General features: G+C 51.8%; 3 protein-coding genes across 5 annotated transcripts; all 3 read left to right on the forward strand.

Moving 5' to 3' along the window:
- The first annotated feature begins 2,308 nt into the window (after nucleotides 1-2,308).
- Nucleotides 2,309-4,350, forward strand: LOC136490898 (uncharacterized). Of its 3 annotated transcripts, none has more exons than XM_066487104.1 (5): nucleotides 2,309-2,528; nucleotides 2,633-2,679; nucleotides 2,808-2,898; nucleotides 3,611-3,660; nucleotides 3,806-4,350. In XM_066487104.1, exons 1-5 carry the CDS (start codon nucleotides 2,456-2,458, stop codon nucleotides 4,025-4,027), a joined length of 483 nt encoding a protein of 160 aa, XP_066343201.1. In that variant the 5' UTR covers nucleotides 2,309-2,455; the 3' UTR covers nucleotides 4,028-4,350. The 3 variants fall into 3 exon arrangements, with proteins under 3 accessions (XP_066343201.1, XP_066343202.1, XP_066343203.1); XM_066487105.1 differs by having other exon boundaries at nucleotides 2,636-2,679; XM_066487106.1 differs by having other exon boundaries at nucleotides 2,636-2,679; nucleotides 2,811-2,898.
- A 3,216-nt stretch (nucleotides 4,351-7,566) lies between these two features.
- On the forward strand, nucleotides 7,567-10,334 carry LOC136494068 (uncharacterized). The gene is made up of 8 exons (XM_066490208.1): nucleotides 7,567-7,900; nucleotides 7,995-8,173; nucleotides 8,260-8,441; nucleotides 8,572-8,856; nucleotides 8,995-9,053; nucleotides 9,155-9,191; nucleotides 9,380-9,451; nucleotides 9,559-10,334. The coding sequence occupies exons 1-8, from the start codon at nucleotides 7,783-7,785 to the stop codon at nucleotides 10,226-10,228; spliced, it is 1,602 nt and encodes a 533-aa protein (XP_066346305.1). The 5' UTR covers nucleotides 7,567-7,782; the 3' UTR covers nucleotides 10,229-10,334.
- Nucleotides 10,335-13,105: 2,771 nt separating this feature from the next.
- LOC136494910 (uncharacterized) lies at nucleotides 13,106-14,011 on the forward strand. Its single transcript, XM_066491082.1, has one exon. The coding sequence runs from the start codon at nucleotides 13,205-13,207 to the stop codon at nucleotides 13,763-13,765; it is 561 nt and encodes a 186-aa protein (XP_066347179.1). The 5' UTR covers nucleotides 13,106-13,204; the 3' UTR covers nucleotides 13,766-14,011.
- The last annotated feature ends 1,315 nt before the right edge of the window (nucleotides 14,012-15,326 follow it).

Consider the following 15,326-nt stretch of genomic DNA (forward strand, 5'->3'; position numbering starts at 1 on the left):
AAGTACAGTTGGCTGATTTGTCGTGAGAGAAAAATATTATTCGTTGGCTGAAAAAGTACGGTTTATAAGCCCGAACATAGCGCTAGTGCGTGCGTGCTGCTGTTGAGGTACGGTAGGCCTTAACTAGTTTTTAATGGGTTTAGTGTAGGTCATGTCAGTAAGCAGCGAGTAATAATAATAATAATATAATGCTGCATGTCCATGCCCAAGAGACAGGGCGATGTGCCGGTCCGAACGAGAGCCGCGAGATCAGGTGGTACATGGCATGTTGGCTGTATGAGCGGCATTGACTCGGTTGGGACTCGGGAGCTTTGCCTTGGGAACGAAATTTGTTCAAACTAACGTACACTCCTGATGCATCATGCGCAAGTACGATATACCACCACAACAATGTCTGTCGTTATTGCAGTTCCTACATACTGCATCACCATAAAAAAAATCATCCTTTACAAGGGTGGTACTCGATCCATCCGTTCGTTTTTAGTGACAAAATTTTTTGACTTTAAACAATCACGTTCCGACCAATTTAGTCCAGTGACATAGTGTAAACTACGGTTGTACTCGTATTTAAATGCATTTTTCTTGCTATAATTTGATTTTTATAGAGTAACTATATCAATAAAATATTACTATAGAAAGAATTTACGGGCAAAGATCGATTTTGAACCGTCAAACTGTCTACCGAAAACAAGGGTGCACAAGTTAAAGTGTTTTAATTTAACTAACTATATATATAAAAAATTATTAACATTTATGGCCCTGTTCGTTTTTCTTATAATCCGTATTTTTCAGCTTGTTTTTTCAGCCGGAACAGTGTTTTTCTCTCACAACAAATCAGCCGAAACAGTGTTTCGGTTTGTTTTTTCAGCGAAGCAAACGGGGCTATGATATCAAATAAGTATCGTTAGATTTGTCATAAGATATATTTTCATAGTATACTTATTGGACGTCATAAACATTAATATTTTTACCTATATATTTGGTTAAATTTTAGGCACTTTAACCAAGAATAAATCTAAAATTGTATTTTTTTTACAGAGGTAGCACTACTAGGAAGTAAAGTAAACTAGGTGGATGGTTTATGTAACTCATCCGATTTAAGAAACAAAAGTAGTTGTGCTAAGTAATCTGCATGGTTGGCGAAAGGCCTCTCGCTGAGATGGTTAGAGCGTTGTCTTGGTTCGATTCGAGCGAATTTCAAGTTGAGGGCAAAAAAATCACTCGTCTGTCCTATGCCCAAAGCACAGGTCAAAAGGCCTGGTCTTGTTCTCATAGGGAAAAGGTGCCCCTGTATTAGGGTGAGGCAGGGGTTCGAAGGTTTTTCTCGACTTGTGTGAGAATGTCTTCTATATCGTAACAATGGCCGGGGTGAGGTCTTACCCCCTGCCAGTCATTTTTTTTAATTTGCATGGTTGGAGCAGGTTAACTAGTTCCCCCAAAACTTGGCTTTACTTTTGGCTGAGAACTGAACTGTACTTAGTTTCGTTCAATTATTTCATGGCAGTATTGTTCTAGCACCTCTGATGATTGTCAATATGTAGGAACAGAAATAATGGTTTGCAAATTTCACTAGCTAGCTGCAATCTCTGGCTATATATCAGAGTTAACTAAAAATTGTTCCATCTGAGCTTACATCAGAGAACGTAGTCATGTAGAGTTGAAGTCAATAGTACCTTCCTCAGGACTGCCGTTGGTTTTATTCCTATAATAAAGAGAGTATCCATCCAAAAGTCAAAAACTTGCAGTCCACCTACTACTTCTGAATCAGTTACGGTAACATATCTGAATCCAACCATACTTGCAAGCATCAGGGACCATCCCACCTCGCCTTCTGCTAAGATTCAGAAATCAGAAAACCCAGGGGAGTTTGGATTTCTGAGCAGTGGTCACAAGCATGTCAAAAACCTGCAAAGACTCAGCTCTTGCAGGCGAGTTTGTAACAGTAATCAGGGGCAGCATACCTACTGCGTGCTCCATTGTAGGTGTAGTTTTATAACTGCGTCACGACAAGCAAAGTGAGATATATTATAAATTAAACTAGCACCAAGTTCTAATTTGGAGGGAACATCCTTCCTTAAAAAGTGATAGCCCAACCAAAACTCAAGATACAGCCACGGTACATCGCTGGATTAAAGAATTACCTTCGATCCAGCCTTCCTAATTGTTTTTTAAGCTGCCCTTAGTTGGGGAGAGTTTGACATGTCAGTGCTCCATCACTGCAGTGGGCAAGGCCGGGGGAGACCAGTGCCGGTGTATATATATACAGGGGCGCCTGAGGTCACTTGGCCTCAGCCTTGCCGCTTGCTCCCATTCCATCCTACTGCTCGATCTAGCTACTTCACATTCAGCAGCAGGACAAACCACCGCATCTGGTTCTTCGATCGATTTGTTTGGATCAGCACAGCACAGCACAGCACAGCACAGCACAGCACAGCACAGCACAGCACAGGAGGAGATGAAGATGAGGACTCCTGCTATCGCCTTTGCTTCTCTTCTGATGCTGCTGCTTCTGGCTACAAGAGCACATGGTATGCTTGCTTCTTGCATGGCCATCTCCTCCATTAGTGCTCCTTGTGAGGTGTATCCGTCCTGGACTGATATGACCATGCATATTCCTCTCTATTTCTCTAAGCAGGAATCAGGCTGGACAGGCAGTTGCATGAAGCAATCGACAGCAAGGTCAGTTCAGTATACATATACCATACACGAGCTACTGTGATCGAAGCACTTCTTCCGATCCTACCGTATGAAATTAGACCAGATTTGCAGTTTTGCTTATTTTGCTGTCTTCTCTCCGTGACAACCAGAAGATGGCCGATCCCAAGACCGGCGATGCCGAAGCATCCGTTGCTGGCGACTCGGTGAAGAAGCACTGCACTCCCGATGGGCGTTGCTCAGGTACAACGAAGCAGATGACCCCTAGTCCTGTTGTTGCCAGGGATAGCGAAGTGATGATCAGTGCGCATGCGGCGCCGTGGTTCCATGAGGATTACTATGGGCCAAGTGGCCATGAGCCTAATCACCACTGATCGAGCTGTTCGAGCAAACCATTTCTACCTCGATCGATCTATCCTTTTTCTTAGCCTAGCTACCCGTAGTCGTTCTTCTTTCTCTCCATTCTTCTTCACCATCTTGGCCTGGAGAATGTAAAGGGAGAAGCTAGCTAGCTAGCTGTAGCATTGTTCTGTTCCGCACTAGGTTAATATCTCTGTTATGCTATGTATGAGTACTTGTAATCTAGTTGATTTAAGCACATTTTAGCTCTGCACACAGCTTTGGTCTTTCCTACTCGAACTTTTTTCTCTGTGGATGCTTGCATTTATTCACGTGCGAGACCAACCCACGGTTCCACTCTCTGGACAGCACGTAACGGTACTAGCAAGAACAAGAAATAGGAAATTCAGCATGTCAGTCGGCGGCTACGGCTATGGCTAGGCATTAGTACAGTAACATTTTACACACAACCCTTTGGTCCCGTGCAGTAGTCAATTGCATCAAGTTGGGGCATAGAATACGCTAGGCAAGCTTTTGGCATCTTTTTTACCTTCCGCACCAGTACAACAACTTTTTAATGTAACAGGTGGTTTATTTGTAACCTTTGATGTTGCAGGAATGGTGAAAAAGGCGCACGCTGAAGCAGCAGCGGAAGCGAAGCAGCAGGTCAGTGTGCGTTTTCAGGCTAGCTAACTTTCAGCCACCATCTGAACATTCTCACAGTGTCATGCCATGCATGCACACATGCATGGCACTCCCACTCATGTTTTATACCCACTTCTTGGATCGCGATCTACTTATGTACGTACAGAGCAATTCGACGGGAAATGATCACCACACGGCGGTGGACATCAAGGCCGCCACGCAGCAAGGGCGCCGTCACGAAGCGGCGGAGGCGACGTCGTCCGCGGCTTCTTCTTCCCCGGCCCCGCCGGGCGTGGCGGCGCGGCAGCGGCAGACGTTCCCGGACATCATGGACATCGCCGGCATGGACTACTCGCCCGCCACGCGAAAGCCTCCCATCCACAACTGAACGCCGGCCGGGCTTGGTGGGCTACGAAATCAAAGATCAGCAGCAGCACGTGAGTGGTGCACGCAGCACAAGTGCTAGCTACACAGGCCTATGTAGCTAGTGGTCCTTGAGACTGGCCTATTAGCTTTGTTTGTTTGTTCATTAGATTAGCTGCTAGCCGTAGTAGCTAGCGAGTGCTCGATCGACCCGGTCCGCCGGTTAGTCCGGCTGATCCTGAATAGAATAGCGCGCGTACAGTCTAGTGTGACCCACCGATACTGGACAGCATCGCAGGAAATGCTGCACCTTTTGTGACGACGATACTAGTACAAATGCTTGCTTGGCGTTTTTCATCTCGAGTCCCCCGCGGACCGACGACGTACCGTACTCATCATGACCCATCGACTTGTACTTTGTCAGTACCAAAGCTTCCAATCAGACCAGGGGACGGGTTGGTGCGGCGGCCGGCCGGCGATCGACAGGGAACGATCTGCCACATGCGGCTGTGCGCGCTCGATTAATTAGGCGGCCGGGTAGTGGGTTAAGCCGTAGCGGCGTGCAGTGCCGGCGCGCGGAGCCCCCGTCCCCATACGTGCGTGCGTTGCTGGGTTAACAGTGGGGGCCGGCACGGCGCGTTCCTGTCGGGCGCCAGCCGAGCCGTGTCCGCGGCGAGGCCAACCGGCTGGGGGGCACCGGCAGGGACGTACGCGCGCACCCACTCCTTCGACGGCGACGCGGTCCGCGAGCGGGGCGGCAGCCCGGGCGGGACAGCCGCGCGGTGCCGTGCCGTGCCCAGGGCCCACGGGGAACTCGCCGGTCGCCGCTCGTTGCTCGTGCGTACTTTGACGGGCACGCACGTACGTGCTCCGGACGCCACCACATTACGTGACGGCACGGCGCTGCGTGCTAACCTGTCTCTGTCCGTCGACCGCGCATTGCTCGCGTACGCTACGCCACCGCGCAATAAGGCCGGCCCCGTAGAAAAACACTGCATGCGCCACGGCACGGCACACATGCGGGCACAGAGCATGATGGTGATATTGGTGGACAGGCAATGGGATGCTGCGTGACTGTTACCACTGTAACGACGACCAGAGGACGTACCGCTACAGCTTTCGACGATCGGGTCTTCAGTCGATCTTGACTCCGATCCTCTGTACGCATGCATATGCATGATGCGTGCTTTGGGACGTGTATCTACAGTAGTCACCAGACCAGGGGCAGTCATGCAGAATAGTGGAAGCACCGGCCGGCCGGACGGAACACGGAACGCGCGTATAAATTCAGCTCTGACGGGGGAGCCTTTGTTTAGTGCTTTACTGTAGTCTGTGCTCGCGTTTTTGTATGCCTGTACGCTGACAACCACCTGACGATGTTGATGATTGCCTGCCCAGCCCAGCTGCCCTGACTGCGCCGTTCTGATGGATCGCAAGTCGCAGCGGCGGGCCGGGCATCGCGGAACAAGAAGGATGGATAGGTTTTCTTCAGCGCGCGCCCATCCTGCTGCTCGAATGCATATCCTATCTTGCTCGATCAGAGATCAGAGAAGACTTGACAACCTCCTGTTGTTTTGTTTTTTAACGTGTATAAAATACTCGGGACAAACTGGAAAACCAAACTGTCTCCTTGGATATACTATTACAGTACCATGCTGGATTGCAGCGGAGGATGCACAGAGCGTCTCAGAGCAGGAATGGGTAGAAAAAAGTTCAGAGTTGAGTGAGGCTGTTATATTTTTCAGTACTAAACCTCGTCCCAAAAGAGTACAATTTATACTTGGACCAAATCAATTTTTCTTAAATTTAGATAAATTTATAGAAATTTATGTCCTCAAATAGATTCATTTTGAAGATGTATTTTATAATTAATCCAATAATACTTACTCTCTCCGTCCCAAATAAGTGCACATCTCACGTCTCGAAGACTCAACCGATCTCGAGTTTGATTTTTTTATAGAAAATAGTATTGACATTTATATCGCTAAATAGCAGGCCCCGTTCGCTGGTCTGAAACTTGACTGAAAAACACTGTTCTGGCTGAATTGTTGTGAGAGAAAAACACTGTTCCGGCTGAAAAAACAAGTCGAACAAGTCGAATATGGGGTAAGCCGAACATGGCCTTTACTTTGAAAATATGTGGCGTGATTAATTTAATGAAGTTTATTTGGTATCATAACCTTAGTACATTTTTGTATATATTTATTCAAACTTGAGATTGATTCACGATGCAAGATGTATACTTATTTTGGGACGAAGGGGGTATTTGATATTATAATGTTAATATATTTTGTATTGATTTAGTTAAATTTAAAACTTTGACTCTTCAAAAACAGAGACGGAGACCTATTTTTTCCATTGGCCAAAGTCAAACCAAAGACAACTGGAGTATGAGTTTTTTTTTAGTGGAAACTGGAGTATGAGCTGAGAACAAAAGATTGATTCACTTGACGGCCCGGCCTAGACTTTTTGAGAGGTCTCGGCCCATTGCTGAGAACTTCCTGTGATTCTAGATTGGGCCCAATGGATCGAATGACGGGCCCAGCAAGCCTCCAGAAGCAAATGCAATGCACGCGCAGGCGTAGAGATGTCAACAGGGCCCGTTCCCCGATTCCCCGCGGAGAATTCATCCATTAGAGGACGAGGATGGTACAAATTTTTTCGCCATAGGGAATTAAATGGGGAAAAAATTATCCCCATCAGGGATGACGGGGACGGGGATGGTATGCATGCCCCCGTCCCCGTTCACCGCGGGGACCCAAAATGTGCACTAAGGAGGCTGCTGCTTAAGCTAGCTGGGCTAGCTGTCTGCTGAGCGCGTAGCTGGGCCGACCCGTCGTAGCCGCAGAGCTGGGCCAGCGGCTTGCGCCGCGTGGGGGCGCAGCTGATGCGCGTGGCCCGGCCATCAGCCGAGCCAAGCCGCCGCTTCTGCCTCCTCCTCCGCAGTCCTCACTCGTCACTTGCCCTCTCCCGCTCTCTCCCTCTCCTATGTGCCCCAAACCCTAGCTTGCCGCCCGCCCACGGCCCATCTGCTGATCATGCGCGCCTCCGCCTCCGTGGTCCCCATGGAAGCCTCCGCCTCCGCCTCCGCCCCCGCCCGCAGATCCGCCGCGGGCCTCGACCCCGGTGGCGCCAAGAAGCCACGCCTCGCGCAGCCGCCGCCGCCGCCGCGGGGCCCTAGATCTTACGCCGCCGCCGCTTCCTCCAATGGCGCCGCCAGCGCCGCCGAGCAAGCGCTGGTCGACGAGCTGCTCGGCTAGTACCGGACCGCGCTCGGGGAGCTCACCTTCAACTCCAAGCCCATCATCACCAACCTCACCATCATCGCCGGCAAGAACCTCCGGGCTGATGCGGGGACGGGATCCCGTGGGGATTAAATCCTCGAGTAGAGGTGGGGATGGTGAAAAAGTGCTCACCGTGAGCTTTCACGGGACGGGAAAATTTTTCGACATTTCGACGCAGGCGCAGCTGAATCGATCGCTGCTATTTTTGGAGGCGCCCTCGTGTGGCTGAATCGTCTTTCGTGTTGCTATTTCTGGCATGGCTGTTTTGGAGGCGCGGCAGCAGGTCCGTACCCTCCTCCGTCTCCGTCCGGCCCTCGCCACCACCGCACTCCCATCTCAGATGGGAGTGCGCAAGAGGAGCATTCGGCATTCCGGTCTCGATCGACCTGCCGGATCCCCCTGAGAATTCCCACCCATCCCGAGGGCGTCGTCAGGCCGTCGGGGCCAGCTGATTTCACACGCCAGGGCGGCGAGACGGCCGGCATTTCGTCCTCCGATGGCGCCGGCATCCCCCTCGTCCTCCGGCGTTGCGCGTCTCGTCCTGCTCCTGCTCCTGCTCCTCACCGGTGCCTCCGTCGCGCACGGCTCGTTCCAGGCTAGGCGTGCTCTGTCAGGTGCGCCACGTGGACTCTGTGGCTCTGTGCTCATGCCTTCCTCTGGTTCCTCAGTTACAGCTCATATATAACTTTGTGCCTTGAATCCGAGCAGATGGCCAAGGGAGGGGGATAATGGCGCTATGGAGGAGGTCGCTCGCCGACGCCGCCGCTGCGCCTCCAGCGAACAACTCCCTCGTCCTGGCTGCGGCGAGGACTCACCGGAGCGACCCCTTCGCCAACCTCACCGCGTACAGCGGCGGCTGGAACATTAGCGACGAGCACTACTGGGCTGTACGGCACATCACATCACATCACATCCATTCGTCTCATCTTCTTCCTCTCTCGCTCACCACCCCCCGCGCTTCCTCTGCATGCAGTCCGTGGCGTACACCGCGGTGCCCCTCTTCCTCATCGCCGTGCTGTGGTTCGTCGGCTTCGGCGTCGTGCTGCTCGTCATCTCCTGCTGCTGCTGCTTCTGCCGGAGCAAAAGCAACGCCTACTCGCCGGGGTGCTACTTCAGCTCCCTGGTGCTTCTCATCGTCCTCACCATGGCCACAATGTGACTGCTCCTTTCTTCAACCACGCATGTTTCCTTTAAATGTCGCCATGAATGAATGAAAAGAAAGATCGTGCGTGTATGAGCTGACGATCCTACTCGTTTCCCTTCCACAAACTGCCGGTTCCTCCAGCGCCGGGTGTCTGATCTTGCACGGCGGCAGCGATCTGTTCCACGGGAGCACCATCAGGACCGTCAACTACGTCTTCGGGCAGGGCAACCTGACGGTCGACCACCTGAGGAACTTCGCCGGCAGCTTGGCGGCGGCGAAGAACATCACGATCGACCAGATCTTCCTCCCAGCTGATGTCCAGCAGAAGATCGATATCGTCGAGGAGAAGCTCAACTCTTCCGCGAACATCTTCTCCACTCGGATGCAGGAGAACTCCCGGAAGATCAAGAGAGTGCTGAACCACATGTGCGTATCGATGGCGGCTTAACACGATTTGCATTGCAGCCCATTTTATTTTGCTCTGAATTTTCATGGTCTCAACAAAGATCAACAGACTGGGGGCGTTTCTAATAACCACATGTCCTTTCATTTTGCTGGTTTTAGGGAGCACGAATTGATGGTTGTTGCAGCTGTTATGGCTGGCCTTTCAGTACTCGGATTCCGTAAGCATTAACCTCTGACATGATTCTGTTTTCAGCTACAGGAGTCAGGAGCCCTCTGGTTTCATGATCTGAATTCTGAACTTGTTTTTTGTTTTTGGCAGTGTTCTCCATACTGGGGTTGCGGTTTCTCGTCTCCATGTAAGTAGTTATTACAGTATCGTGTAGTACCATTCATTTTATTTCAGATAAGGAATTGCACTTAAGCACATAGCTGACTAGTTAACATCTAACCATGTTTAGTGAAATCTTCATGACATTCGTCTCCGGCATGCCCGTCATTTCACCATTGTTCATGTCAATTTCTCATCCTTCTCACACCTCTGCAGATGGGTGATCGCTGCATGGATCCTTCTCACCAATACCATCATCAGTTCTGGTTTTTTCCTTCTCTTGCACAAGTAATCTTTGTTCTCTGAAATTCTGGACATGCAAATGCAAATGCAGCAGTGTATTGCAGCATGCTTCGTTCAGGCACTAACAGAACGGGCCGTTCCGTGCGTGGCAGCGTGGTGGCGGACACGTGCGTGGCGATGGGCGATTGGGTGGCCCACCCGCAGGCGCACACGGCGCTGGACGACATCCTCCCCTGCGTGGACGTGGCGACGGCGAACGAGTCGCTGTACCGGAGCCAGGAGGTGACGGCGCAGCTGGTGGCGCTGGTGAACAACGTCGTCGTCAACATCTCCAACCGGGACTTCCCGCCGGGTCTCCGCCCGCTCTACTTCAACCAGTCGGGCCCCCTCATGCCCGTGCTCTGCAACCCGTTCAACCCGGACATGAGCCCCCGCCGGTGCGCGCCCGGCGAGGTCGACTTCGACATCGCGGCGCGGGAGTGGAAGCGGTTCGAGTGCCAGACCACGGGGCCGCCGGGGTCGGAGGTGTGCGCCACGCCGGGCCGCGTGACGCCCGCGGCGTACGGACAGATGACGGCGGCGACGAGCGTCAGCAAGGGGCTGTACGAGTTCAGCCCGTTCCTGGTGCAGCTGCAGGACTGCTCCTTCGTGCGGGAGACGTTCTCGTCCATCAGCAACAACAACTGCCCCGGGCTCGAGCAGTACAGCCGGGACGTCTACATCGGCCTCGTCGTCATCTCCGCCGGCGTCATGCTGTCCGTCGTCTTTTGGATGGTGCACACACGGCACCGGCGGCGGCGCGCCATGTGCAAGCACCTGTGACTGAGATCTTGATATGGCGTGCCGGTGCCACGTTTGAGCTTGAGCTGTTCTGTACTGACAACCACGGCTGCTTTGTACATGAAGCCTCGTGCATCCGATTCAGCTATGTACAGTATGGTATTGTGCATCTGAAAGTGAAAACCGCAATGACGCACGAGGTGTGGTTGCTCTCTTGGGTCATTCTGCGACTGGTATCATGGCTGTCTGTGTTTGTTGGTTGTCGATTGTCAGGAGACGCACCGGGAAGAACAACGGAAGCGTCCTCATACGTCCGATCCGATCCGGGCGCTCGCCCACAGAGAGCGAACGAGCGTCTAGCGCGTCGGACTTAAGAGGGAGCGCACCAGCAGTGGTTCTGCGCCGCCCTGATATCGCCCACATCGTCCCGGACGTCGTCCGCGCCGCCAGCCGTTTTCCCACGCCTATCCCATGTGCAATACGCGATCTACTTTTGAAACATCCACGTACAACAGTTACAACATATAAAAGAAGACAGATGAAACACTTGAAACAAGCGTTTGAAACACTTGCGAAAACGCCTAAAAACCATTTGAAAACCATTGCAAACATATGTAACATCAAAATAAAACACTTGCAAACATACGTATGAAACACCTGAAAACACTTGAAACATATGCTTGCAACATGTATGTTCGTATATGCAACATCTAGATCTACCTTTGCAACATCTAGACAAAACAATTGCAACATTCGTCTGGAACAGATGAAACATTTGGAACATACGTTTCAAACATATGTGTATATCCATTATAACACGTGCAACATCCTGATCTACTTTTGCAACATCGATATACAACACTTGCAACGTAACATCGAAAACATCTGAAACATACTATTGCAACATGCGCTTTTAGCACAGTATATGTTTGCTCCTTGGACGAATGGAGGCTCGTCGACGCGGAGCTCGACGCTGGCACGGAGCTCGAAGCCGTGGAATGGCGTGGAGGTCACCGGTATGGAGTTCGTCAACGGCACGAACCTCAGCAGGGGCAGGCGGATGGAGCATGGCCATGACGGGAGGCACGAGTCCACGAGCGAGCTAGCGAGCACCTAGCGCGTTGGGCTCGCCGTGCACGACACAGGCGAGGACAGGGTCCGTCTCACGAGCAGAGCGAGCAAGCGCCGCGAGCGGGGACGGGGTGGACGAGTGACATAGGGGCGTTTGCGAAAGAACAAACGTGGGTTGTTCAGAGTTGGGAAGTCTGTGAGCTCGGACTCGGAGTAAGGACAAGTAATCGAGAACACGTGGGACCCTGATTTGGTTATATGATATCTAGAAATGGCCTAATCATTGGATCATTTTCGGCTGATATTAAAGCCGGCTGATAAGCTGGTCTTGGCTGATTTGTTGTGAGAAAAAAAATATTGTAGATTCTAGCTGATAAGCCGGCTGATAAGTTCAATCGAACAGGCCCCTCGCTGATACTACGTAGCATCCCAAGACAAAAAGAAAAAGTCCTCAACGCCATATATGATGCCCCAAACAAAACATGGCTCATGTCCATGTCATCCGGATCATGTGGATCAACTTTACTCCCCCGTTCCAAACTATAGTGCACTTTAATTTTAGAGAAATACTCGAACGCAGTAGCTTAATTTTATCCTAATCAAGCTTCTTTTTAGTTAAAGTTTTTAGAAAATAAATATACTACTTCTATATTTTTCAAATAACTGAACGATCAAGCAATAATTCATGTAAAATTTAACTAATTTAGTATGATAGTTGTTGATATATTTTTTATAATAACTTGGGTCAAATTTAGAGAAATTTGATTTAGCACAGACCTAAAGTGAACTGTAATTTGGAATTGAGAGAGTAAACAACAAGATCCAACCTAAGTTGAACTAAGAATAAATTATTCAGCCAAATTCGAGTAGAGTGAACTCGAACATGGGGTTTATATACTAACACTACACATCAAGGTAGTCCCTTAAAGTTTTTTTTATTCTATTAGTTAGGTTGTTTTGTCAAGTTCCATAAGGTCTTGTTTGGATGAATGTGTATCCACTTTAATTCACATGTGTTGGAGTGGATTAGAATGAAATTTAGTTTAATTCCACTCCAATCCACTTCAACGCATGTGGATTGAGATAAATACATGCGCATCCAAACAAGGCCTAAGTTGACCTTTGGGACATGAAATTGACCTATACAACCATAGGTACCTGTTGCACGTGCAGGTTGTAAGAATTTTTGCGCGGCTCATTTTGTCACAGACGCCTAAATAATTGAGACTGTAGCAAGTAGCCTTCACATGTGCGACAGTATGACTAAGCTGATCCTAACCACACTGCTTGAATTCCTGTTGATCAAGCACAGATCAGACTTCAGAGGGCATGTTTGTCTCTGTTTGTTCAACTGTCTCCTTCAGAGCTTCGCCTTTTTCATTTGTACGAAACGGTATGTCCGTAAGGTCAGAGGGAGAGGTTGTTTATATGATTCTGGCTTGAGACCGGGACTTTTATTTCTATGACTCTGATAGTGCAGTAGCAATAGCAAAGCTCTGTATCTTCAGAATGTGTGCAGGCTCTGCTCACAGCTATTAGCTGTGGATCGGAGCACTGGAACTACGGCGAAATGTAACGTGATGGAGTAGGATGCAGCACTAGCTCGTGGTCGTGGAGGCAACGCAAAGTGGATTGGAGTACGTGACAAAAGTCATAGGCACCAACTGTGTCGTGCCGTGCCACTCGTCGGGTTGGAGAAACGGACGGTCGGGATGACACCCATGATGTCCATCCGTCAGACGCGACATGCAAACGTACAATTATTCCAGCGTCCGGCCGTTTACCCCCCATGACTTTGGTATAAACTCCAGCTCCCAGCACGATGGCCAGCGCCCTGCAGATCGAGCGCGCGCGCGCGCACACACACACACGCACACCGGCAGTGCCACAGCGCGTGGCAGAGCCGAGCGAGCGAGCGAACCGGTCGGCGGCCGCGCGCGGGCGAGCATGGACTGGCACGCGTGGCTGTCGGGGGCGCGGCTGGAGCCGGCGCTGGTGTATGAGTACGCGCTGGTGTTCGCGCGCAACGAGCTGGAGGCCGACGACGTGGCCTTCTTCGACCACGAGTTCCTCCACAGCATGGGCATCTCCGTCGCCAAGCACCGCCTCGAGATCCTCAAGCTCGCCTGTCGCGACCGCCGGAGCCGCGCCCGCCCCGCGGCGCTGGCCCGGCTCCTCCTCGGCCGTGTCGCCAGGTACGTCCGCTCGCTCGTGCGCCGCGACGAGGACGGCTCCACGGCGCTCGTGCTGGTCCCGAGCCAGCTGCAGCACCCCGACGTCGTCGGCCGCAGCCCGTGCGCCGGCGGCGTCTCCAGGCACAAGCAGCAGCGCCGCGGCGGCAAGGCGCTACGGCGTGCCAAGTCGGAGCCCAATAAGGCGCCTGCGCCCAGGGCCTCCATCGGCGGGAGGGCCGCCGCGGCCGTGCACGCGGTAGGCGACGTGGAGAGCGGCGTCGGCGACGAGATGGTCAGGTGGGACCGCCTGTTCCAGGACCTCAATCCCAACTGACGCCGCCGCCATTTGCCACGTCATCGAAGTGCTGCTGGGACGACGATCAGTGTTCAGAGTGCTAATAACGGTTGTGCTTGTGTTTGATAAGTGAGTGTGGTTGCTTTGCTGTCGATCTTGTTTGCATGTAATGTACAGTCTACGTTAGTCTATGCTTGGAACTGGCCATCGGACGTCTGGTTTTGCCGTCTGATGGGCTCTCGGCTTGAAGTTGTTGACGTGTAATAATTTAATAAACATGGTGATCTCTGCAGTCTGCTTCTGTTCTTTCATCTGAACGAGTTTATATCCTGTTCATTTGCGTTGCCAGGAGTTCAGTCAACACATGATGATGAGCTGCTGCATTTCTGTAGTACATGTTCGCATTTCGATCAAACCAACATCAATTTGGGGGTTGGTCACTAGCTCCCATGTAGTGGTTACTCGTAGACCGTAGTAGTTTGGTGTGGGCATTTGGTACGTACCATGTACCAACAGCGACCCGTGCTACCTTGCCTGATCGGTACAGATCGAGCAACCCTGCACGTACTACCAGTTTATGGCGGAGACATAGTACCATACCCGATCAAGCGACACCATATAACTGCAACGCCATCACCATCGGTTTGCACGACGGCATCTGGTCTTCTTGATCTTGCAAGGTTTCAGCGATGGCATCTGCATCACGAACGACAGCCTGCGCTGTCCACGGTAACTTCCAATGAACGTTACCCAGGCCAGGAAGCACCCATCAGTCAGTATTCAGTACTGTGTTGTACTACCAGAAACTACTGCACCCAACAAACAACCGTACAGCAATTCATGTTCCTAAAGAGAAACAGTACCACCCATAGTTTTTAAGGCGGTAAGGCGAGGCGCGGCGCTCCACCCCCTTCCAGACGCCTAGGCGGGTTAGGCGCATGACGAGGCGACGACATACACAAATAACAGAAAGGAGCAGAGCAGAGCACGAGTACAAGAAGCAGAGCAGAGAAAGAAGGGGGAGGAAAAGCAGAGCCACAGTGGAAAGAGGGATGGAGGATTGGAGGAAGAACAGAGGAATGAGAGGCCAAAGAGGGGAGAGCATACCCGTAGAGTGAAGCCGGTGATGGAGGAGGCGGTGGAGAAGTCCTGGAGACGGTCGCAGATGGGGCGGGAGTCGCGGCAGGATTCACAGCCACGGATGAGGCGGGAGTCTCGGTCGTGGACGGGGCGGAAGTCGCGGACGCGGATGGGATGTGGGTCACGGACTCAGGGTCGCAGGCGCCGCCGGCCCGCCGCTCAATTTCAGGTGAGCCGACGCGCTCCTCTCTCCCTCTCGCCTCCCTTTCCCTCCCTCGACTGGCGCGAGTCAGATGGATGCGTCTTTGGCGGGAGGTATGCGCGCGCTGCTCCCTCTTTCCTGCACGCTCGTGCCTCTGTTTCCTGCGCGCACGCAACGCTCCGCTCTTTCCCCCGCGCGCGCAATCCCAGGCTTCCCGCCCCTGCGCGCGGTTTTCCTCCTGCGCTCGCGCGCGCGCGGCGTCCGCCTAGAGCAAGTTGACGCCATGGCGACGACTTGGGGTGCAAGGCGACGCCATAC

The sequence above is a fragment of the Miscanthus floridulus genome, chromosome 11, assembly GCF_019320115.1.
Source record: "Miscanthus floridulus cultivar M001 chromosome 11, ASM1932011v1, whole genome shotgun sequence".
NCBI lineage: Eukaryota > Viridiplantae > Streptophyta > Magnoliopsida > Poales > Poaceae > Miscanthus > Miscanthus floridulus.

Excerpts from the sequence above, each read along its gene's own strand:
- LOC136490898 (XM_066487104.1), top strand. The coding sequence starts at position 2,456 with ATGAAGATGAGGACTCCTGCTATCGCCTTTGCTTCTCTTCTGATGCTG. Across the intron at positions 2,680-2,807 it reads ATGAAGCAATCGACAGCAAG|AAGATGGCCGATCCCAAGAC; the intron begins GTCAGTTCAGTA and ends CGTGACAACCAG. Across the intron at positions 2,899-3,610 it reads TCCCGATGGGCGTTGCTCAG|GAATGGTGAAAAAGGCGCAC; the intron begins GTACAACGAAGC and ends TTGATGTTGCAG.
- LOC136494068 (XM_066490208.1), top strand. The coding sequence starts at position 7,783 with ATGGCGCCGGCATCCCCCTCGTCCTCCGGCGTTGCGCGTCTCGTCCTG. Across the intron at positions 7,901-7,994 it reads GGCTAGGCGTGCTCTGTCAG|ATGGCCAAGGGAGGGGGATA; the intron begins GTGCGCCACGTG and ends GAATCCGAGCAG. Across the intron at positions 8,442-8,571 it reads GTCCTCACCATGGCCACAAT|CGCCGGGTGTCTGATCTTGC; the intron begins GTGACTGCTCCT and ends CGGTTCCTCCAG.
- LOC136494910 (XM_066491082.1), top strand. The coding sequence starts at position 13,205 with ATGGACTGGCACGCGTGGCTGTCGGGGGCGCGGCTGGAGCCGGCGCTG.